Genomic DNA, 26,314 nt, shown 5'->3' on the forward strand with positions numbered 1-26,314 from the left:
TTACAGAGCAGGGGGGCAGGGGGCAATGTAAGGGTTGGGGAGTGGCAGGCAGAAACCACTGGGGGTAAGATAGGCTCAAGGTATTGACAATGTGGGGAATATAGCCAATATTTTCTAATAACTGTAAATGGAAAGTAACCCTTCAAAATTGTTGAAAATTTTTAAAAATATGTATTTTTTTAAAAAGAAAGAAAACTTAAGGAAATAAACAAAAGAAAGAAAATATAAGAGGAAATCTTTGTGACCTTAGGTTAGGCAAAGATTCCTTAAATATGATACCAAAAATACCTCCCATAACAGAAAAGTGTTAAATTGGATATCATCAAAATTAACAACTTCTATTCTTTGAAATACTCTTTAGATATGAAAAAGACAAGCCACAGACTGAAAGAAAACATTTGTAAATCATATATCGATTAAATGAATTTTAACCAGATATACAACTGTCAAAAAATAAGAAAACAGACAACCCAATTTTAAAAAACGCATGCAAAATACACCAACTAATATACATGAATGGCAAACAAATGCAAGAAAAGATGCTCATATTTAGTCATTAGGAAAATGCCAACTAAAACCATAGTAAGGTATCATTACATACCTTATTAGACTCTAAAATAAAGACTGATCATACCAAATGTTGGAAATCATGTGGAACAAATGCAACTCTCTCATATACTGCTGGTAAGAATGTCAAACGAAACAACTTTGAAAAACAGTTTGGCAGTTTCGTAAAAAGAATTACCGTATCACATCATATAGCTACTCAGGAGAAATGAAAGCATATGTCTGCATAAAGACATATGCATGAATATTCACAGCAACTTCATTTGTAATAGTCAAACACTGGAGCCAATCTAAACTGCCATCAATAAATAAATGGATAAACAAATTGTGGCATATTCATTAAATAAAATACTACTCAGCAATAGAAGAACATACTAATTAATACACACAACATGAATGAATTTCAAAATATTTATGCTGAGTTAAAGAATCCAGAAACACATGTATACACTATAATATACTATAACCCCATTTATTAAAAATTCTAGAAAATTAATCAATTTCTTGAAAAATCCTATTTAGCTTTCAAGACTCAGTACTGAAGCATCCCCTTCTTTTTGAAAACGAATCTATAGTGAAGCAGATCAGCAGTTGCCCAAGGACAGAAATAGAGGCGAAAGGGAGATTTTAAAAGGGCAGAAGGAAACTTTTGGAGGTGATGGATCTGTTCATTATCTTGACTGCGTTACAGTTTCACAAATGTACACATAATTTACCAAAGTTATCAAATTGTACAGTTCAAATACATGCAGCTTATTGAATGTCAATTATATCTCAAAGTTACTAAGTTTTTTAAAAAGAAAGGAAAAAAAACACCAATCTGCTCATTACACTGCTCTTTTTAATATCCTTTAAAGTTTCCATCATCACCTAACAAGGTCAAGTCCAAATTTCTAAGTATGGCATACAAAGAGTTTTTGTCTACATTTTCAACCTCCTGACTTATTACTCTCCCCATATCCTTTTTTAGTTCAAGCATTTCATACTGCGTGATTGATATCTGTATGTCTTTGTGTACGTAATTTTCTCTATTCCTGAAACAGCCTGCCAGAATCATCCTCTTGAAGATATCCTATTTAGCTTTCAAGATCCAGACCTCAAATGTCTCCTCCGTTTTAAAATCTTTCCTGATACTCTTTCTCAATTCCTTAACCAGGCAGAGCTGGTTGTTTCCTCTGGTCCCAGCAGTGTTTACCTACCTTGCACTAATTCTTTATATGTCTACCTCTTTTCTCCACACTATTCAAAAGTAATGTAAATGTCTTGTATTTATAACCTCAATGCCTAACATGGCAGATGGTACAAAGTAAACACAAAATAATGTTTGTTGGATCAGACTGCAATGAATTAAACTGATTTTCAATCTCATGGCTTTCCAGACAGAAGGTCATGATTTAGACCTAGTTGCTGTGATTCAAATAAATATGTTAACAGCTTCATGTTTGATGACCTGATGCTTTAGAAACATTTTAATATATTTCCAGTATTCAGAAAAGTACAGATATTACTGTACCAAATATATCCATCACCTACCCAGATGTGTCATATCTTAACATTTCTCCAAATATACTTCAGATTTTCTTCCTTTTGGGGGGCAGGAGTTGTCCAACATTATACATATAGATAACGTCCCTTGGGTATTCCTCCCAAGGCAACCACTACTCTGAAGTTGTTTATCACACCCATGCTTATGTATGCTCCTGAATAATATAAAGTATTGTTTTACTTTTTAAAATTTTATGTTGTGGTATACAGAATATATCTTTTCCCCATTTTGCTCTTTTCACTAAACATTGCATTTTTGAGATTTATTCATGCTGATGATACATGTAACTCTAGTTTAGTCATTTAAATTGGTATATAGTTTTCTAGTATATGAACAATGTTAGTTTATCAATCCTCTTTACAGCACACTTTGTTTCTAATTTTTCACCACGACAAACAACATAGCTTATGATGTTAGACATGTCATGTGCACCTACAAATTTCTCTAAGGAATTAACAAATTACTCTCCAAAGTATACCAATTTTTACTTCCATTGGCAGTGTATGAGAACTTCTATTGCTCCACACCCTTACCAATACTTAGTATCAACAGACTTCTTAATTTTTGCCAACCTATCGAGAATGACAGTATTTTCCCTGTTTAAGTTTCATTTCCCCACTAGTGAGACTGAATATCTTATTGATAATTTATATTTTCTGTATTTATGTGTAGCCTTTGACTTGTTTTCTATTGATTTATATTTATATGTATAATTTATATTGATTTACTATCTATCAATATAAGTATATAGACAATATACATCAATACAAATAAAAAATTAAGGCTGCCTCAACTCTCAACTTCATACTTAAGAAGTACGTACCTCAGTTTCTTCCTCTGTAAAACAGGAATAATAACCTCACAGAAATGTTACAATGATTAAATGAGTTAATAACATACCTAAACTGCTTGGAATAGTGCCTGGAACATAGTATGTGGTATACAATTATTAATCACTAATATTTGTTTTATAAATCTTCTGCTAGTGGGCTTCCCTGGTGGTGCAGTGGTTGAGAATCTGCCTGCTAATGCAGGGTACACGGGTTCGTGCCCTGGTCTGGGAGAATCCCACATGCCGCGGAGCAACTAGGCCCGTGAGCCACAACTACTTAGCCTGCGTGTCCGGAGCCTGTGCTCCGCAACAAGAGAGGCCACAACAGTGAGAGGCCTGCGCACAGCGATGAAGAGTGGCCCCCGCTTGCCACAACTAGATTAAGCCCTCGCACAGAAACGAAGACCCAACACAGCCAAAAATAAAAATAAATAAATTAAAAGAAGGCTCAACATTTAAAAAAAAAAATCTTCCGCTAGTCATATTGGTTGCAAATACCTTCTCAGAGGCTGTGACTTATCTGTTACTTTGTTAAAGTATGTTTGTGGAAAAAATTCTAATTTTTTTTTTTTTTTTTTTTTGCAGTAAGTGGGCCTCTCGCTGTTGTGGCCTCTCCCATTGCGGAGCACAGGCTCCGGACGCGCAGGCTCAGCGGCCATGGCTCACGGACCCAGCCGCTCCACGGCATGTGGGATCTTCCCGGACTGAGGCACAAACCCGTGTCCCATGCATCAGCAGGCGGACTCTCAACCACTGCGCCACCAGGGAAGCCCAGAAATTCTAAATTTTAATGGAGTCAACTTTTCCTTTCCTTTGATATCTGTGTTCTTAAACATCCTTCTCTCCCTAATGCTCTATTTCTTTATAAGATAGGTCTAACTTTCCCTTTCATAACTTGATTTAATATCTCACTAAAGAAAATTTGACATGCTCAACTTTAAAATTATGTTAAAATATACTTCTAAATAACTTAAAAATTATTCTGTTCCCCAAGCAAAAGTCCTATTTTTTTATTACAATAAACAATTGTTCCTAACCAGAGAAAAATTAAAATACACAACTATATACAAATAAAATAAATTTACAATTACTCTTACCCTATGACATCTTTCAAAGGCTTGCTTGGTTTCTTGTAAAAGATTAACCACCACTTCTTGGGATAGGAAAGTCTCTCCATGAGTATCGATACTTGGCCCCAGTGGTAAGTTGGTACGCTGTCTAATTCTCTCTTTCAAATCTTGAATACTAGTGCATAATACCAACAAATGAAAAAAGAACACTACTATACATAGATTTCAATTTCAAATACTCTCAAACTTAGTATACATGAACTAAGAAAAAGAAAGAAGAAAGAAAAATAGACCAACAGCCAGGAAACCTAAAACTTCTAATTTCAGTAAGTAGTTCTGTAAAGTGAAGCAAGCATTAATCTCTAAACAGAAGATGTTCGTCTGAAAAATGAGTAGATTTGGAGTTATTATCTCTAAAGTCTCTTTCAACTCTACAATTCTGACTCAGTAGCCCAAAACTCCCTGTCTGGTTTCCTTAGGAAGTTGACTTTTCCAAATAAGTTAATATTCCAGATAACTAAATGGTCCTGCTTAAAACAAACTTTAAAATTTTAAAGATTTTTAAACATATTAACCCTTTAAACATATTGTATATTTCTTCATTATCATTAAACATAATTTAGCTTTTCTCAATGACTGAGGGTCATTAAGAACATTTATTACATGATAGTATCTTTAGAAAATTACTTTATTTTTTGGTCCTAGAATATATAGCTCCAGGCTGTGAACTAATTTTTCAAAACATTCTTATGATTGTTTTTTAGGTTTTCTCTTTTACTTACTACTGCCTTTGAGATGTCACTTCTTATTCCTAATTATAATCTCTCCATGATCATTATTTAATATATGACAAACTGGGAAACAAGAAAATGATTTGGGTGTGCGTTACGTGAACTGTCAACTCTGATTATATGGCTCCACAGAGGTCATTCTGATTCATCCAAAAATCAACTCAATTCCAGATAGTTGAGATCTAGATAACTCAGTTGCCACCAATTCTTACAGCAAATCATTTAATTTTATTCTAGTAGGTAAGTACATTCACGTTTTAATGTATTACTTAAATAATTTTATGCCCAAGTCATGAAAAAGCTCAGGGTACAAAATTGTGAACTATCTGCATTTTTTTTTTAACCACACCTGCAATAGCAGCAATAAAACAATGTGCTTCCTAGTCAATAACCTGGAATAATTTACTCAGTCTAAAAAAAGGAAGGAAGGCAGGCAGGCAGGAAGGGCACGAGGGACGAACTCTTTACGGTACTAGTATTCTGCTTTACATTTTAATAATGTTATGTAGGAACATTTCAACATGTGGCTTGAAGGACAGGATTTGATGAATGGTGTAAACAAACTGAATTTTAAAAATTCTTCACAGAAAATTCTAATGACTATCAATATTTCACAAGTCTGTCCAAATATAATAGCTTTTAATATCTTTAGTTTTAACTATAACATTTAACAAAAACACTTACCCTCCTGTGCCAATCGATCTCTTTTGATGGTTTTTTGAATCATAATAGCGCTGTAGGATCATAGCACTTCTGCTTTTCAAATATCCAGTCTCCACTTCAATATAGTTCTCCAAATAGGAAATGAAAATGGACTTGATAAGCTTAGACAAGAAAGTCTGTTTATCAGTACCTAAGTTAAACTCCATCAACTTGCTGGAAAGACTTGTGGTTCTTTTCATGCAAAAGGGAGAAAAAAGATTAATGTATATTGTAGGTATAGTAAAAATATTTAAGAAATACATATTTTTATAACGTGAGTTTTTAATAACTTATGTTACACCACCATTTCTTAAACCCTGGGAAGTTACTCAGGATGCAGACAGCGACTGTATAGGGTTACATATATTAAGTAGAATGAATATTACAAACAACATCATGGTTTTGAAAACTACCATAAACTCCTAGAGATGACTCAGGAGAGGAAACTAAGGCAACCAACCAGACTAGAAATGGCAACAGTGGCAGAATGGCTTCAAGTATGCCATTCATGACATGGTACCCAAGTCAAAATACTGAGAAGTCTATGCGCTGTTCATTTTCTTTAGTCTTTGTCCCTGGACTTTCCTCTAATTTTCTGTTTCTCACTGTTGAAGACAGGCTCACAATAGTGCTGTTGCTGAGATGGACTTCCTGATTATAGGTACTTTTGAAAACCCTCTTCTCAAAGCGATGACAATAAAGAAAAGCAATAGAGTTGGAAAAAAAACTCCACATGAAGCTTCTACAAAGTATAACACTGCCATTTACAAAAGCACAAGACAAATTTTCACATCAGACTTAAGTCTGAAATTGTCATATAAGAGTTTGTCACTCTGGGGGCTTCCCTGGTGGCGCAGTGGTTAAGAATCTGCCTGCCAATGCAGGGGACACGCGTTTGAGCCCTGGTCCGGAAAGATCCCACATGCCGCAAAGCAAATAAGCCCATGCACCACAACTACTGAGCCTGCGCTCTAGAGCCTGTGCTCCACAAGAGAAGCCACTGCAACGAGAAGCCCGGGCACCACAACAAAGAACAGCCCCCGGGAACCACAACAAAGAACAGCCCCCGTTCGCGGCAACTAGAGAAAGCCTGCACACAGCAACAAAGACCCAACACAGCCAAAAATAAATAAAAATAAAATAAATAAATTTAAAAGAGAGTTTGTCACTCCCTTTCTCAACTTTTGAAGTTTTAGCTGCAGATAAATGTAATAATACTAGTTCTTAAAGAAAAGAATTAAAGAATAATGAACTAGCTTACAATTAAAATCAGAAACAAAATTCTCAAGTCTTAAACAAGGTTTTTATATTTCATTAAAGTACATTAATATAAAGCATAATATCCAATTCCTTAAGTTAACATGCTAAGAATGCTGCTCTTGTACAATACTAGTCTATACAGCCGAGTATTTAATGTTAAAAGGTATATTGCTATCCGACAAACTGTTATTCAAAAATACCTGAATACTTCCCCATTTTCTATTTGAAAAAAAAAAAAAGTGAGATATTACTATTTTCTAATAATTAAAAATATACCTTGTATATAAATCGTAGAGACTTTTGAGATACTGCTCTGCATCGGACTTCCTACATTCTTCTAACTGGTCTTTCACAAAGCTCTAAAACAAAAAGTCAACATTCTGTCAATTAAGTAAATATTAAATTATATAGCCAATTTTTTTTCTCTAGAATTACTCCACATTCTTGAACTGTTCTAACTTAAGATCCAGTGGAAAAGGCAATGCATAGAAAAGAGACCAATATAAAAAAAAATAGGTTTTTAATTTTTACTGCTTCTCATATTTACTCATACATCTTATCAGTGTTGGGAATAAGCATTAAGAATCTCAAATACCTTGTCTTTTGAAATCTGCCTATCCTGCCTCATGAAGTACATTGGGGAAAAAAAAAAAATCCCAAAAAACAAAACCTGAAGCTATATCAATATGGTCAATTCCTTAAAGCAGCTTTTCCCAAACTGTAGTCTAAGTAACACTAGTGTCCTTTGAGACACTACTGTAAAATTGGGAAATGCTGTACATTACATCTCCACTTCTAGAGAATCACAATACATATTAGTATCTTTAAAGGCTATTAAAAGTCCTGAATTGTGTTGTAAAGACAACACTTATTTAATGTTGCTCAATCCATTGGTAAACATAGTTTAGGAAATGTTGCCTTAAAGTACAGAGCTATAGAAGTCAAGGTTGTAAATGAAATTCCTGTGTTTTCTTTTAATCTTAGTACCATATTATAAAAAATTCTACAGACTGAGCTTGTAATTCTTGTTCAATTTCCAAAATGCCATCTATTGGTTAAGGTAAGAAACCAATAAAAATTAAAACTGAGGCTAACCTACCACACAACCTGATACATACGTAATTTCAAACACATCCTCTGATGACACTGAGTGATTAGCACCTTTTTTCTTAGTAAACAAAACATTTTTTTTTTTAAAGCATGACACTGTCATTCCTTTCTCCTACACTTAATAAGTGGATTACTATGCCTAAGGATATTATACAAACTAAATTTTAAAAACTTTTAAAACATAGAGGAAAAAAATCACATATTGCCTTAAGTACTTAGTCATTGTTTAAAATTACCTGTAGTTTGATTTCAAATACATTTTGAATAAGTTTAGCCAGTACTGTTTCTGGATTACTAAAGATATCTCCAACTTGTTTGTTCACCCGTTGACAGAGTATTGCTGCGTCTTCAAATATGTCATTTCTCAAGTAAGCACCCTAAACAGCAGAGGAATTTTACATTGAATATATAATTTTAAAATGCTTTCTAAAAACACAAATTAGCATAAAATAAAATAAAATACAATAAAGTGTACTGTTATGTTACCTCCTGGCACTGCTTTATATAAACATCAACACAATGGGAATAACCCTAGGAAGAAGAAAGAAATACACATCACTCTTTTGGTTCAATTATAACAATAATAACAACAATGTCAATAAAAGAGGTATTATATGTAATAAAGTTATGTCTATGCCTCAATAAATGGCCAACGGTAATAGCTACTCTCTGGTTCCTATGTTCCAAACTTAAGGTCAACCTTTCTTGCTTTTGAATTATTTCATCAAATGTTTGACTGAAAAAAAAAAATACATTAAATATGCAGAAGGCAGACAATATGATTTTCTATGTCAAACTACATAAAAATTCAGTGATAAAATATTAATATTATTGAATATAAGATCCTTATTTAAATAATATTAACTACCTAAAATTTAATAGCATTTCTGGAGAAAGATACAAATGTACATTCAAATTATTCCAAATAATGAAAATTATCACTGACTCATACAACTGGGGAAAAACAGAGACTATAATATATAGAATTCATATAACCTCTGTACTCTTTAAGACTAATCTGCCATTTTAAACTTTTACTATTTACCTTAAAATGGAGTAAAACAGCTGCTACTTCTCTCATTCTGGAGATTTCACCTCTTCTTTGAGCACCAGTAAACTCCTGTATCAGTTGGCATTCTAAGTCATGGTATTTACCTAAAAATAGAAAGTCATTCAGCTACAATGAGACAAAGTATCCAAGTTACATATGAGTATATGGTTTCTTTATAAATATAATGACTAGGAATCTAGCTTTCTTTTAAAAGAATTGCAAAAACTATATGAGATTATAGGTAGTGGATCAAAACCCGATAATATACTGTGGTATATAAATATGTATTTTCAAAACCAAAAAATCTTCCCAACTGGTAAAAGAGGTGAGCTCCTACAGTGTGACTGCCATTTATCACTGCTATATAAAAAAGCAGCTGGCTGGCAATATCGTTCTCAATGGTGAAAAACTGAAACCATTTCCTCTAAGATCAGGAACAAGACAAGGTTGTCCACACCCACCACTATTATTCAACATAGTTTTGGAAGTTTTAGCCAGAGCAATCAGAGAAGAAAAAGAAATAAAAGGATTCCAAATCAGAAAAGAAGAAGTAAAGCTGTCACTGTTTGCAGATGACATGATACTATACATAGAGAATCCTAAAGATGTTACCAGAAAACTACTAGAGCTAATCAATGAATTTGGTAAAGTAGCAGGATACAAAATTAATGCACAGAAATCTCTCGCATTCCTATACACTAATGATGAAAAATCTAAAAGAGAAATTAAGGAAACATCCCCATTTACTAATGCAACAAAAAGAATAAAATACCTAGGAATAAACCTACCTAGGGAGACAAAAGACCTGTATGCAGAAAACTATAAGACACTGATGAAAGAAATTAAAGATGATACAAACAGCTGGAGAGATATACCATGTTCTTGGATTGGAAGAATCAACAATGTGAAAATGACTATACTACCCAAAGCAATCTACAGATTCAATGCAATCCCTATCAAACTACCAATGGCATTTTTCACAGAACTAGAACAAAAAGTTTCACAATTTGTATGGAAACACAAAAGACCCCGAATAGCAAAAGCAATCCTGAGAAAGAAAAACAGAGCTGGAGGAATCAGGCTCCCAGGCTTCAGACTATGCTACAAAGCTACAGTAATCAAGGCAGTACGGTACTGGCACAAAAACAGAAATATAGATCAATGCAACAGGATAGAAAGCCCAGAGATAAACCCACGCACATATGGTCACCTTATTTTTGATAAAGGAGACAAGAATATACAGTGGAGAAAAGACAGCCTCTTCAATAAGTGGTGCTGGGAAAACTGGACAGGTACATGTAAAAGAATGAAATTAGAACACTCCCTAACACCATACACAAAAATAAACTCAAACTGGACTAAACACCTAAATGTAAGGTCAGACACTATAAAACTCTTAGAGGAAAACATAGGCAGAACACTCTATGACATAAATCACAGCAAGATCCTTTTTGACCCACCTCCTAGAGAAATGGAAATTAAAAACAAAAATAAACAAATGGGACCTAACGAAACTTAAAAGCTTTTGCACAGCAAAGGAAACCATAAACAAGACAAAAAGACAACCCTCAGAATGGGAGAAAATATTTGCAAATGAAGCAACTGACAAAGGATTAATTTCCAAAATTTACAAGCAGCTCGTGCAGCTCAATATCAAAAAAACAAACAACCCAACCCAAAATGGGTAGAAGACCTAAATAGACATTTCTCCAAAGAAGATATACAGATTGCCAACAAACACATGAAAGGATGCTCAACATCACTAATTATTAGAGAAACGCAAATCAAAACTACAATGAGGTATCACCTCACACCAGTCAGAATGGCCATCATCAAAAAATCTAGAAACAATAAATGCTGGAGAGGGTGTGGAGAAAAGGTAACCCTCTTGCACTGCTGGTGGGCATGTGAATTGGTACAGCCACTATGGAGAACAGTATGGAGGTTCCTTAAAAAACTAAAAATAGAACTACCATACTATCCAGCAATCCTACTACTGGGCATATACCCTGAGAAAACCATAATTCAAAGAGTCATGTACCACAGTGTTCATTGCAGCTCTGTTTACAATAGCCAGGACATGGAAGCAACCCAAGTGTCCATCGAGAGATGAGTAGATAAAGATGTGGCACATATATACAATGGAATATTACTCAGCCATAAAAAGAAACGAAATTGAGTTATTTGTAGTGAGGTGGATGGACCTAGAGTCGGTCATACAGAGTGAATTAAGTCTGAAAGAGAAAAACAAATACTGTATGCTAACACGTATCTGTGGAATCTGAAAAAAAAAAAAAGGTTCTAATGAACCTAGGGGCAGGACAGGAATAAAGACACAGGCATAGAGAATGGACTTGAGGACATGGGGAGGGGCAAGGTTAAGCTGGGATGAAGTGAGAGAGTAACACTGACATATATACAGTACCAAATGTAAAACAGATAGCTAGTGGGAAGCAGCTGCATAGCACAGGGAGATAAGCTCAGTCCTCTGTGACCACGTAGAGGGGTGGGATAGGGAGGGTGGGAACGAGACGCAATAGGGAAGAGATATGGGGATATGTGTATATGAATAGCTGATTCACTTTGTTATAAAGCAGAAACTTAACACACCATTGTAAAGCAATTATACTCCAATAAAGATGTTAAAAAAAAAAAAGCAGCTGCGTGGGAAAAGTCTTCTGGACGTCATTTGTGATAGCAAGAGACAGGAAAAATCTTAAACCTGAATTTATGGAAAGGGTGAGCAGAATTATAAAACACTTTACTAGAGTTCAGATGCCTTTACTACAAACAATGGCAGATTCAATACCAAGGTACACCTTAAGACAACATGTGGTATTTGATTCACTACATTCTTGAGGCTATTACGGTACACTTTTGGGAAAACAGGTCGTCTCTGAACTTCAATGACTTCCCAAAACAGTGACTTAGACTACCAGGGGAGCCTGTAAATATAGCAGCTTTTCAAGAAATTCAGAATGATCTGCTTAAAATACAATCCAAAGATCAAGAATCAAGCTATCATGTAAGAAGTTAAATAGGTACTGAAATGGTCATTACAAGCTAGCTTTAAAAAAAGAGAACCTACATTAGGTCTGTATGTATGAATACAAAAACAATCCCCAAGATTAAATTAAAAACACAAGGTATGGAAGCTATTTGTATAGTATGCCAAGAACACAAGTTATGGAAGCTATTTGTATAGCATGCCACCAATTATTTTAAAATAAATACGGACAGCAGAACTAAATTCTACACATTATATACATGATCTATGTCTTATGCTTGTATATCCATAGAATATTCTGGAAGAATACTCAAGAAATTGATAATAGTTGTTTCAAGGAAGAGGAATCAAACTCAGGGATGGGGTGGGAGGATGACATTCTTCCCACTCTCTTCTTTTACTATTTTCTTTTTTTATACAAGTAGTTTGATTACCTATCCAAAACAGTTAAATAAATAGAACCCCACTTACTTGCAATTTTGGATTTAACTTCTGAAAATCTGAAAGATAAAAACCAATGATGAGGTTCATTATTTGTGACAAATGTACCATAGTAATTTAAGATGTTAATAAAAGGGGAAACTGGTTTTGGGGGTACATAGGAACCCTCTATACTAAATGTTGTCAGAAAAAAAAGAAAGGAAGCGGGGGAGGGAGGGAGGGGAGGGAAAGACAAAGCCAGAGGTGAGAGAGTACTGATAGTAGGAAGCATGCCATGTAACAAAACTGAATTTGGGCAATCCAGATGGGGTCTCTGGTTCTCACTGAGGAAATTCACATTGAACAACCAATTTCCCCACCCCATTTTTTAAATTTTTTAATTTATTTTTTGATGTGGACCATTTTTTTTTAAAGTCTTTATTGAACTTGCTATAATATTGCTTCTATGTTTTGGTTTTTTGGCCCAGAGCCATGTGGGATCTTTAGCTCCAACCAGGGATCAAACCTGCACCCCCTGCATTAGAAGGCGAAGTCTTAACCACTGGACTACCAGGGAAGTCCCACCAATTCCCTTTTAAAGGGAGGAATTCTGTATGAGGCATTAACAACCCAGAAAGCCCCAACAACTGGGTTACTGTCCCTACTCATATTCACTGGCATTTTAAATTCACTTGATATTTGTCTATTTTCCCCTCAGCTGGGATTTCCTCATATGACGTTCCACTATTGTTACTTAAAGAAAAACAACTATAAAATAAGCATATACAAATGAGTTATTTTAAAACTAGAAAAATAAAATAGAAGCCATAAAAAGGACCCAGCAATGTGCCTAGCATTCAACCTCTGCAAATTCAAAAACTAAAATATCATACACTACCATACACTAGAACTTTTTTCAAATCATAAGTATCCAGGGGGAATGCACAACATGGAAAATTAATGTTGAGAGATCTTATGTGATTAGTTTGAAGACACAGGAGAGTGGCTGGCAAAAGAGATGCCAAAGACAGATGAAGAAGCTAATAATTTAAAGATCTATACAAAATTGATATCAAAGTCACAGTGGATCACAAAGTATGATAGGCTATACTGATCTTTGTGAAAAAATTAAACTTGATTAGGCTATATATATTCAATTCTAAGGCCTGATAGGCTAAAACAAAACTGTAAGAGAAGCATGCAATTGAGAAGCAGAAGATGAGTAGATGCCTCTGTGTTTGTAGGGGTGGGAGACAGATGAAGCCAACAATTATGATGCAGTTATTGTGAGCCACACATTTTACCCATTTAAGTAAATGGTTTAACTCTGAAATAAAGTTAAAGAGAGGTTTTCTGTGGGTGACATTAAAAATCATTGCTCATAATGCTGGACAAGTATGAAATTATTAATAATAGCTAAATGATAGATGATGATTACTGCTAATCCTTTATGATGATACAAAGTTCAGAGTAAAATAAGGTATATTTGGGGGTAGGGAATTCACTTTCACTCTATGTTTGGGACATAATGGACAAGCTTTAAGTATAGTAATACATTTACATTCTACCTGTACCTCAGGATTTTCAAGTATTACCAAAAGAATAAAATACGTATATTATCTGTTAAAAGGGAAGACATTTTTTCCAGATATTTAAATGGGAGAACCACTGTTAACAAGATTTTATTATAGAGTCTAACATTCCATGAACTAAAGGAAATCATGAAAGAATTTCCTTCTCAGTGAAGTTCTTTTAGGATGAAACCATTAATACCTAACTTAGCAATGGCCCCAGGGCCTTGCATCTAAAACAGGACTTCTTAACCTGAAGTCCCTAGGAAGAAGCCTACAGATAGGCTAAAGGGTCTAAAACTCCATGAAATTGTATACAACGGCCTGTGTATCTGATTTTTTTAAGGAAATTTCATAGCTTTCACCAACTTTTCAAAGGTGCCCAAGACTCCTAAAAGCTTAAGAATTCTCATGTAGACAGAAGAAAAAGGAGCTCAAGAGCCCCATGTTTAAGCTTTCTCTGTCCCCTTCTAGTCTGTTGATCAAAGTCCAAAAAACAAAGAAAATTCAAAATCTTACTCCAATTTCAAAATTCTCCATCAATTTTTTTCAAAAGAAAAACATAAGATTGAAATTATTTCAAGATATATCATTAAATTTAGTTGTTAAGATACCACATTTTTTTCAATCAGCTATTACATACTGTACCTGTACAAAGGCAGTCCTCAATAAGTTCTTGTTGAATTAATGAGCAAAATCATACAGGAAAAAGTACAATTTTATTCTATACACTACACCATATACACAAATTAGCTCCTGAGAAATAAACTTGCCTATCAAAAGGTAACTCTTGGGCAATTAGGTGCAACTTCTGAATGATGTCTGCTGCCTCCTTTATCTATTAAAAAACAAAAGCAATAATTTTACAAAACCTTTATACATATCAAAAAATAATTTTATATTTAAAAATAGTAATATTCTTCTATGTATGCCCACAGACCCTCACCCGAACAATTTTCTTTAAAAAACACAACAAATAAAATCTTATGAGCAACAGGAATATATCTGGGGTATCACCAATAATGAGTCAATAAAACATAAATATTTGTCATTATTGTGCTGAAATCTTCTGATTTTATAATGCCACAATCCCTTCCCAATGAAACCTGCAGTTCAAGTTTACTCCGAATAAATTCAAATCATTGATTGCTGAAAGCAAGTTTAAGTATCTTCTGAGTTTGTGAAATGATAAACAAGATTTATAAAAATTCAGATCATACTGCTGTATAAATCCCATTTTAAGTGAAGAAAATAACAACAAAATGCCTGTCATTTAATGAACATATCAAGTTATAAAACTTGTTATAAAAGCAAAGATTACATTTAATATGAAGTTTCTAGAATGGAATATGGTAAAGAAATGTTTGTACTTATTCAAGTTGTGGAACTGAAGGATTTAGGCAAGGGGTCCAAAATTCTTAAAATGCAGACATTTGTGCTTATTCACACTAAATGTATAGGGGAGTTATATAATGTTTACTTTTTAAAACAAATTTCAAATAAGTATTGAGTTTTATTTTGGCACACCTTTAAGTAAATGATTTTATGATCATTCACTTTCTTTTACACTAAAAAAAAAAAGAAGAGAGAGACTCATACAAACGTGAAGGAAGAGCTGAGAACATTAACAAAGATCTTTCTAACCGAGTACTCACGTGAAGTCTGGCAAGCAACTATGGAAAACAAAAGCAGGACCAAACGATATTGTTGTTTTGCCCAACAACAGTGAATATAAGATAGCATTTCTGCTTCAGTTATCTCTTCTCTCCTAGTCAGCATGTCACTGTCATTTTCAGTTACCAGATGCTCACTCTATTCTACTGAACATGGGCACAGATACCACTGCATTATCTCTTTTCACCATGCCATTTGGTTGTACTAGCAATGTCCACCCTTTTCTCCTCACCGATACTCCCTTCAGAAAGGACCTACATACATGTTTTATGTTCCTATCAGGAGTTTGTTCTTGTTGTTTCAAGAGATGGAAGTGTTTGCAAACTTCACTTAATATAGTAAGAAGTACAGCAGAGTAAATAACACTTGATTTTATGGAATTCCCATAGGCAATTATTTTATAAAAATTGTTTCAAGCACAAGTAGCTCTTAAGGTCATCCATCAGTTGAAATATACTATAAAAGTACAGAAGCTTTCAAAACCACAATCTAATAACTTGCTTATATCTGCTACTGATGTTAGAGTAAGGTGAGAGACCACCCATGCTAACAGGTTAAAGATAATCAGGGCCATCAGGCATTACCTACATGAAGAACATTAAGTTGTGATGCTAAGAAGAGAAACAACTAACATACTCTGTAATGACAGAGGTAAGAAGAAATATATACTATGGTCATAAAATGGGTTTTTTTTCCCAGAGAAGAAAATTAGAAGATTCTGAAAAGCAAAGATTAAAAAAAAGCAAAAATGACTTTGGAGCAGGAAGAAAAAGGAAAAAGATGGTTGTTAACTTTTCGCATTCTAATTCCTTCCAAAATCACACACCTCCCTAACTACATGGGTGATTTTCCTTTTCTTTCCATTGGGAAGGTGGCTGGCACACAGTGCAGAAATTGAGATACTTAGAAGTTTATCTAATAATTAGCAATCTAATACCATATATGATGTTCCTAAGTGTAGTTAACTGTGATAGTACCAGGCCAAAAGTAATGATTCAACAGTAACCCAAAACTTATGGGAGATATGAGAGAAAAACAAGACAATTGGGAAAAGAGGACTAGAGTATAAGAAAAAAGGAACAAGATGAAAGAAAATGGGATATGGTAGAGAGTGAAGCAAAGGAGAGAAAATAAGAGGAAGTAGCTTAAGCACTGTTAGCTCTACTTGCTCTTCAAAAGTTACAGACAGCTAATGACCAAGTGAATGAAGTAGCAAGAATATGAAGATTTTTTCTTCTTCTTTCAATCAAAATCTTAAAAATTAAGAGACAACAGTAATACCATGAACTACACAATTACTTGATAATTAAAATGTTTAAAGAAAAGTGTAAAGAACATAATTTCATTATGCAAAACATTACAAGCAATACAAATCAGGATAAAAATATGTGTAATCATTCAATTTTAAAATATTTATTTTTCTCTAGATTCTAAATGGCTGCCTTGAGCTGCATCAAATAAACAGACCAACTCACACTGGGTAAAATATCGGCATTTTGTTTATAACAAAACATAAATATACTCTACAGTCCAACAGGTATAATCCAAGGTAACCCAAGGTATAAGACTTGAATTATATACCATTTTATATATATATATATACATATATATATATATAAATTTTTATATGTATAAATATGTACTTTTATAATACATTAGAAATATGTATGTTTATATTTAGGAAACATAAAATAAAAGCATTCCATAAGGTATCCTGAAAAACAGTTCAGTGTTCAAGCCGTGTGTGTGTGTGTGTGTGTGTGTGTGTGTGTATACTATTATACATAAAAATCATGTGAATATATAAAAGCTAGATATTGCCAGTATTTTACAAGTGTTTAAGTATGATAATGTTCTTGATGTTAATCTTATCAGTTCTACTTTATATTACAAATATAATTCCTGAAACTCATTATTTAAAATACTGCCTTTTCTTTAGAGGAGTTATCTCTACATATGTAACCATTCCTTTTAAAGATCTCTAAAACTTATAAATTCTATACCCCTATATAGTTCCTACTCACAAAAAAATGTGTTGCTTAATTCAAAGTGAACTTCAGTACTACTTAGTTTTTAAAATTTCACTACCTGAGATATCCCATGGAGTACACTCAGAAAAATTCTGGAAGACTGTATTCAACATATTAGTGGACAATGTCACTATGTGCATATACCATCCATAAGAATGTCTATTTTTTCATGCATTTTGATTTTTTCCCCCGAGGGGAAGAAAGTGAGCTAAATAACCTCTTCCAAGATTGTAGAGCAGCCAACACCATGCAACCTTAGACCAGGATTAAGTGACTAGTGCTATGAAAAAGATTAACATGAACAATTAATTCAGATTTTTCTATTCTCTTTGATCCAAAGTATGCTTTAATTCTTTGTAAAAGATCTTTATTCAAGTAACAAAAACTAGAAGCTCTGAATTCCTTGCACAGAAAGATACTTCAGCTTGTCAATGATTTATGTCAGCCCACCCCCTCACCCAATGGAATGTGCCTATCAAATTCTGTTAATATTAAAAGTCAATTATGAGAAAGAAATATTTATTAAAATAGTTACCTCAACATTTCTAAACGATACAAATTTCATAAACAAAAATGCCAGGCAATCCAACTAAAAATCTGAATATATATAGTTGATCAGTAATCTGTAGATAAGTGTACATTTCAGAATAAAGACTTTTAATAAGTCACCTAACTCAGTGATTTGAAGTCTGTCTCTGGAAAGTAATAACTGCAGTTCATAATTAGGGCATTGTTATTAATGCTATAATTTGCTTTTATCCTTCTGACAGTGCTCACCTTTTCAGAATTTGTAAAAACATCAGATTTCAATTCTCCATCTAGAAACTCATTAAAGTATTTCATCAATTTCTGAGCCTCTACTGCCCGTTGTCTGGGTGTGTTTACCCCCTCCAACTGGTCTCCAAGGTGACAGACCTTGGTTGCTACATAGCTGATGTGCTCATCTAGTTCTTGGAAATGTTGGAAGGCAACCTAGGAAAAATGTGAACAAGCATAAAATACAATCAGAGAACCCAGATTAACTACAAATACTATCATTATTACCAAGGGGAATCTGCATTAGAAGTATTTGGAATCTATCACCTTAACTACTTAAAAACACATTATCTTATGTAAATTACTGACTTTATTATTTTCTAACAGTTATACATGCTTAAGTGAAGGAATCTAAATATATGAAATCTGAGCAGAAATCAGCTTTCTAACCCCTAACACTAAAGAACAAACAGCCCCTGGGAGGCAGCAATGCTAAACATGCTCTTCTAACTACATTTACAAAGGGCCATCAAGTTCCACATCAGGTCCAGGCTGTGAAAGAGGTTCAGAGGTTCCAGATTAAGTTTAGGGCCTAAGAATGGCTAAGAAGCTTGGCCTACTTACCCCAGAGTCAGTCTAGAGATCTAGTTTTACTCCCAAATGGACTGAGGAAGAGTTCTGCACATGCTTTTCCCAGTTACACCAGCATTCTCATTAGGGTATATACCTCATGACTTTTGTGAAGCTTCCCAGACCAGGTTTCCTCTAGGGAAAAACTTCATCCAGGCAATAGCTGGTCTGGTATTATTATTTTGCTTTATGATTAAATGAGAATGCAAATAAATACCTAAATATCCAAGCTAATCATGACCCCCTAAAAATACAGGTCTACTGAATTATCATTCTTAAAAGTTTGCACTGTTAAAGAGAAAGCAAGGACCACACTGTAATGGATACCACCCCATCCTAAGGGAGTACTGTGATCCCAAACCAACACTCAGTAGGCAAGCAAGTGCACCAAGAGTGCCTGATAACAATTCATTAACATTTTATCCCATGAGATGGGAGCAGTATAAAGAAACCTCAACAATTCTGTTGCATTAGATTTTTTTAAAAAACTGAAAACTGAAAGGAAATAAAGATATTAAATCCTGTATAAACTACTCATTATTTAACTAACTGTTTACCTGATTGCTTTTCTGGAGATCTTGTACCTTCCTGGCAAATTCCTTAGCTTCTTTCTGACACTGTTGCTCTAGTTTCTCTACTTTCCTTTGAATCCTTTCATCCATTATCTGGAGTTCTTGAATATGATTTACAAATTCTTCTAATAATCTAACAAAGGAAAATTAGAATATGTATCAATCCATCTATAACTCATCACTAGGAAGTGACCAGTTCACTTATAATTGTAAATAAAGTATTAGTGAGCATTCCTTGAGGTAAGGATGAACATGTTAATTTTCTCTTCACCATCCTGTTAGGGATTATCTCTGACATAAATGAAAACCTCATATGGAATCTCCATTAACCCCCAGAATTGAAACCAATTTTATAGAAATAGTTAAAAAGGTAAATTGTACTATATAAAAATAATACTGTGCATTCCAGGGTATGGTGAATTTTTGTTCCCCCAATTTACGATACTTAAAACAACATATTCAACATGTTTTATTTTAGAGGTATAGCCAGCCATTTCTAATTTATTACTAATTGGAGAAAATATTAAATTCTCATAATGCAATAAAATCCCTTCCCCCATATCACTTAAAGTCCTTCTCTAAAATAAAAGAAACATAAAAGGAAAAAAATAAATCTCAAACTTCTAATGCTTCTTCCTTTTATTGGCCAGTTGTTAACTCCCTTTACATGAATGTTCAAAGGAATTCCAACAGTCACCTCTATTCCAGATACAAATTTGTACTAGATTGGGTCTATGAAAAAAGAATTTTTACTTCACCTTTTAGGATCAAAAGCTTCAGGTCCCCCTCTAGAGCCTCCTCCTGGGGTTCTCCATACAAGACGTTCAATATACTCATCTGCCACAAAAGGCTCCTAGTTTACAAAATAAATGTTCCTTTAAAAAGTTTCACAGGCCATGACTTAATACTACTTACAAAAATGAAATAGTTTGTACCATGTGAGAACTTAAAATTAAATTACTAATTAAATATATCTGTATTATTAAAACGTACAGGCTTTTTCAATTTAAAAAATCTTCAATAAACAAATTACTTAATGAAAATTAGTATATTAAAATATTAAAGAGTATTATGAGCAGGAACATACCAAAGGAAAAATGAGCAAGGGACACAAACAATTTATAGAAGAAATACAAATGGCCAAGAAACATGAAATATATACAGCTTCACTAGTAATCAAATAAGGTCAAGTTATCACTTTTTTTTTCTTCTTTTTGCCTCACAAACTGACAAAGTTTTTCTTTTTCCTTAATTATAATATGCATACAAGAGAGGGTAAGCTGAAATTCACTCTCATTATTGTTAGAAATGTTAAAAGGTACAGTATTTTTGGAGGACAGTAGGTAACATTTTGGTAACATCAAAGTACTACAAATGCTCATACCCTTTAACCCAGTAATTCTACTTTTAAAATTCTAAGGGAAAAAGCAGACATGAACACAAAATTTTTGTATTATATATAACTCTGAAAAATTATAACACAAATATTCAACAAAATCATTATTGAAAAATTATAGTAAACTTACAGGATAAAACAATTATTTTCCTATTAAAGTCATGTTGTAAAAAAATTTAATGAAATGAGAAAAAAATGCTCATGTATAATATCTGATATTAAAAAAGCAGGATAGGACTTCCCTGGTGGCACCGTGGTTAAGAGTCCGTCTGCCAATGCAGGGGACACAGGTTTGAGCCCTGGTCGGGGAAGATCCCGTATGCCACAGAACAACTAAGCCCGTGCGCCACAACTACTGAGCCTGTGCTCTAGAGCCCGCGAGCCACAACTACTGAAGCCTGTGTGCCACAACTACTGAAGCGCACGAGCCTAGAGCCCGTGCTCCACAAGAGAAGCCACTGCAATGAGAAGCCCATGCACCACAACAAAGAGTAGCCCCCGCTCACCGCAACTAGAGAAAGCTTGCATGTAGCAACGAAGACCCAAAGCAGCCACAAATAAATAAATAAATAAATAAATATTTTAAAAAAGAGTAAATTCTGAAGAAAGAACTATATGCAGCTAAGGAATAAGTCATCTGGGGAAGGAATGCTCCAAGTACAGGGAACAAACTTAGTATGCAAGTAATGACAAGAGGCCAGTGTGACTAGAGCACAGTGAGTGAAGTGGAGAATAGTTGTAGATGAGATCAAGAGAGGTGGTGAGAATCCACAGCTTGTACTAAGGTCTTAAAGGATGTACTATAACATATTCCCCGTTATCGACTGAAGAAAAGGCCAGGTTCCCAGGAGGAAGGACTCTGCAACATGCTGGCAAATATATGCAGTAATGATTCTACTATTCCTTCCCCCAAAAGCAGTTACAACAATTTACTTGAGTAACTATATACTAGGGAAAGGGAAATACTCAAAACTTTTTGAGGTCTGTTGTATACAGGGTCCTAGCTGACATTCTTGATTGACTCAAAGCACCATGGACTCAAGAGACATATGGGAGGAGGACATACGGGAGCCAAGTAATAAACACATTCCTAGCCAAAGTCAAGCTCACCATCAGTCCAATGGGCCATTAGCCCAACTAGTGGCCATTTCCCCAGTTTGCAAACCTTTAATAGGAACAGACACACTTGATGGCCAATGCAACTTCCACACTGAGTCCCTGGTTTACAGAGTAGGAACTATTATGGTGGGGAAGTCCAAGTAAAAGTCTCTGAAATTGCCCCTCCCTACTCAATGTAGTAACCAAGTGGAATGGCAAAAATTAGTGCCACTCTTAAAGCTCTAAAGCAAGGATCAGCAAATTTTTTCATAAAGGACTAGATAGTATTTTAGGCTTGAGAGCCACAGAGTCTTTGTTACAACCATTCAACTCTGCCTATGTAATACAAATGTAGCCATAGGCAACACATAAACAAATGGTCTACCTATGTATCAATAAAACTTTAAAAACAGGCAGGTATCCCATGGGCTGTAAATTTGCCAACCCCCATCTAAAGGATGCAGGGGTAATGTTACCTATCATTTTCTCATTTAATTCATCAGTCTGGGTTTTGCAGAAACCAGACAAATCCTGGAGGATGACTACCTCAATAATCAACCAAAAAGTAGCCCCAGTTACATCTGCCGTGCCACATGCAGTACCTCCCAGCCTCATGCTATATGGCTAATGATTTAGGTGATACGTTCTTTTCTATCCCTACCAGCAAAGAGGATCAGACAGTTCATGGTCACATAGAACTGACAACAGTGTACATTTACAGTTTTGCTTCAAGGCTGTGTGAACTCTTACCCTCTATTATAACATGATCTGTACTGTATGGACATTCTGCAGAACGTCTTACTGATTCCTCTTATGAACTGACATCATGCTAATTGGGCCAAATGAGCAAGAACTGGCTAGCACACTGGAAAAGCTTGGTAAGACACACGTGATCCAGAGACTGAGACGTATACTCTATAAAGATTCACGGGCACAGTGTATCAATAAAATTTTTAAGGTAGACAGAGGAGGCTGGGACATTGCATTCAAAGTAAAGGACAAACTATGGTACCTTGCACCTCCACCACAACGAAGGACACATAACACCTGGTAGGCCTTTTCAGCTTCTGGAGCCAACATATTCCACACCCACTCTGGCACATATATCAGGTAACACAAAAACAGAAAAGGGATCTGTGGAAGAGGGGGCCATACAACCTAGCAGACCCAACAGTATTAAAGAAATCAGCATTTACTGAAGTATTAAAGTAATCAGTGCCAAGAAACAATGTCATGTGGAGTTATAGCAAGCTCCAGTGGGATAATCACAACACAGATCCCTGGACTGTGAAGGAAGATCATGCCATTTGCAGCAGAATTACACATCTTTTGAGAAACAACTCCTAGTACGCTTCTGGACTCTGGCAGAGAAGGTACACCTGACCACCATGCATCCAGAATTATAACATGAGGTGTGTTCTAACAGACTCCCCAAGTGGACCTAGGAACTATCCATCATAAGATGGAAGTAGTAAACCCAGGATCAAACATGAACAGAACCACAAAGCAAACTGCATAAGCGGGTAGCCCAAACTCCCATGTATTCCACTACTATTGCACTAGCATCCTTCCCTCAGTTCACATGTATGGCCTTATGGGAATCTCTTACAACCAGATGATAGAGAAGGAAATAGCATGAGCTTGGTTTATGAAGAGTTGGCTAAGCATGTGGGTACCAAATGAAAATGGACAGCAGCTGCAATTACAACCTCCCTCAACAGTGGCCTTGAAACTCAGTGGCAAGAAAATAAAATCCTCCCAAAAGGCAAAGCTTTGTGAAATACACCTGGTCATCCTCTTGGGTGGACAGAAAACTGACCTGCAGTTAGAATATATATGGACTCACAGACAATGGCAAAGGGCCTGACTATCAGAGGAAAAAGACTGAAAGAAAGAGAACAGGAAAGTCTGGGGTACAGGCATGTGAATGGATACATGAGACTGGGCACGAAGTATCAAGATCTTAGTACCACATGTTAACATTCACAAGAAGACACCAACCAAGCAGACAAGATGACTCTGCCAGCTGACACCAGCCAGCCTCTGTCCGGCATTAGCATATTGCGCACACGAACAGAGAGAACACAGTTCAGAGATATGGCCCCAACAGCATGAGGTACTACTTAGCAAGGCTGATCCATCTAGTGTCAAAGCCAAAGATCTAGCTTAAGAGTGACAGAGACCAACTCTGAGCTCCTAAAACAGCCCCATCCTTCAAGTAGGCTAATCAGCCATGTGGTAGCAAGTTGACTACACTGGGCTTTTTCCATGCTGGAAGAGTCATTCATTCTAGCAGGAACAGAAACATTCCAAATTGAGTTTGCCTATCCTCAGAGGAAGTGTTTGTTCTCCTGGCACAGGATCTCACATATCAGACCATGGGACCCATTTAACAGCAAAGGGAGTGACCATGGAATCAACTGGTCATATCATAAACCTTACCACCCAGAAGCTGCCAGTCTGATAGAGCACTGAAAGAGCCTGCTGAAGGTATAACTGAACTACCAGTTCAGAGACAATACTCTATAAAGATGGAGCACTATCCGCCAAAATGCAGTATACATTCTGAATTTAAAACATTTATATGATGCTGTGTCCCCAACAGAAAAAACACATGAGCCTGGGAACAAGGAATAAAATCAGAAGTGGCCCTGCTCATCATGACTCCCAATTTGTTCTTGCTATTCCTGCAATTCTAAGGTCTACAGGGTTAGAGGTCTTAATCTCCAAAGGGGGAATACTTTTGTATGGGAACATAATTAAGAGTCCCAATAAACTATAACTGCAAGTGCTGCCTGGGCATTTGGCTGCTTTTATCCAGCGAATAAAAAACAAGAGGAGTGACCATCTTTGGCAGGGCAACTGACATCATCAGAGGGAGGCAGGGTGGCTACTATACAGAGGGGGCAGGGAACAATATGTTTGACACACAGATCTCCTTGTAAGGATCTTGTGATACTCCCTTGACCAATTCTGAAAGTACACGGACATGTGCGCAGCCCCGGCCTCAGAAGAGTATGGTAACCAGTTAAGCCACCTAAAGCAGCAGACATACTAGCTGAAGGTGAGAGGGAGTTAGAACGGAGAGTAAAAAATGGAAAGTGATATCAGTTGCAACCTGAGACCACATGCAACAGTAGGGGCCATAGTTCATCCCACTAACCACCTTCTAATTTTCCTCCAGGGTAAGAACCCCAACTGGAGTCTAGAGGAGGTACCCCCCAAATGTATGTGAAGACATAGAGTCTAGTGGCACAGGGGTGGTCTGCGGTGGACACGTGTCATCCAGATCTCCCTTCAAGGAGGGTCTTGCTCTAACTGCTAGCAGTGCTGTCAGCACAGAACCTTCACCTGGCAGTATTTTCAGGGATCCACTTAGCTGCAGAGAGCCACTTCACTCAATGTCATACTTTTCTCAATGTGGTCTATATCCAATGACTAAATAAGATGGGGATATAAAGGCCTGACCACTTTGGTAAAAAGCAGGACAACTTTGATAGGTAATTTTAGTTCCAGATCTTCCCACAGGGATCATCACCATTATCACTGGGGCAGCATTGTACTGCTACTTCTCCTAAGGCCCAATCTTGCTTCTTTACCCTGTCCTTTCACATGTGTTTATCCCAAGCGTACTTTCTAATAAATATTCTGCACACTACACTCTGTCTCAAAGTCTGCTTCTCTGGGAAAACCTGCAACACTGTACTAGTCTAGTCAAGAGATGCTAATGACTCAGATGAAAGTGGCAGTAGAGGGAGTACTGTGATGTGGCCCGGTTCATGACATTTTAAAGACTGTACTCATACAAAGTGCTGATGAATTGGATGTGGGGAGAAATTTTAAAAAGGAATCATGATTACTCATAGAGGTCTGCAGCCTGAACAACTATGAATGGTAAACGGTGCCATTTAGTGAGACTGGGGAAAGAGATGGAAAAGGGAGTAGGGATGTAAGAGTTCTATTCTGCATATGATATGTTGAAGATGCCAATTAGATATACAAGTGAATATGCAGAAGACAGAGTCAGAAAAATAAGTTTGTATTACAGGGAAGAAACCAGCATTAGACATAATCTTAGAGTTATTTAAAACCTCAGAACAGGATGAGATCATCTAGGAAGAAGAAGGGCATGCCAACATGTGGAGATAGGAGGAGGAAAGGGATCCAACAAAAGACAAAGTAAGGGGGACCAGTAAAGCAGCAGGAAAACTTAGGAGACAACAGCATCCTG

The 26,314-nt window shown here is 35.6% G+C and overlaps 1 protein-coding gene across 1 annotated transcript in view; it reads right to left on the minus strand.

Moving 5' to 3' along the window:
- The window catches only part of EXOC5 (exocyst complex component 5), a 51,877-nt gene that overhangs the window by 16,725 nt on the left and 8,838 nt on the right, over positions 1 to 26,314 (minus strand). The window contains exons 2-12 of the mRNA XM_029238288.1: positions 20,348 to 20,442; positions 19,575 to 19,722; positions 18,409 to 18,603; positions 14,701 to 14,765; positions 12,408 to 12,436; positions 8,924 to 9,033; positions 8,365 to 8,409; positions 8,115 to 8,255; positions 7,045 to 7,127; positions 5,491 to 5,700; positions 4,043 to 4,190 (exon numbers count right to left, since the gene is read on the minus strand). Coding sequence (XP_029094121.1) covers positions 4,043 to 4,190; positions 5,491 to 5,700; positions 7,045 to 7,127; positions 8,115 to 8,255; positions 8,365 to 8,409; positions 8,924 to 9,033; positions 12,408 to 12,436; positions 14,701 to 14,765; positions 18,409 to 18,603; positions 19,575 to 19,722; positions 20,348 to 20,442 — 1,269 coding nt within the window. The remainder of the gene's footprint in view (positions 1 to 4,042; positions 4,191 to 5,490; positions 5,701 to 7,044; positions 7,128 to 8,114; positions 8,256 to 8,364; positions 8,410 to 8,923; positions 9,034 to 12,407; positions 12,437 to 14,700; positions 14,766 to 18,408; positions 18,604 to 19,574; positions 19,723 to 20,347; positions 20,443 to 26,314) is intronic.

The sequence above is a fragment of the Monodon monoceros genome, unplaced genomic scaffold, assembly GCF_005190385.1.
Source record: "Monodon monoceros isolate NGI ecotype Baffin Bay Population unplaced genomic scaffold, NGI_Narwhal_1 Super_Scaffold_21, whole genome shotgun sequence".
Lineage (NCBI taxonomy): Eukaryota > Metazoa > Chordata > Mammalia > Artiodactyla > Monodontidae > Monodon > Monodon monoceros.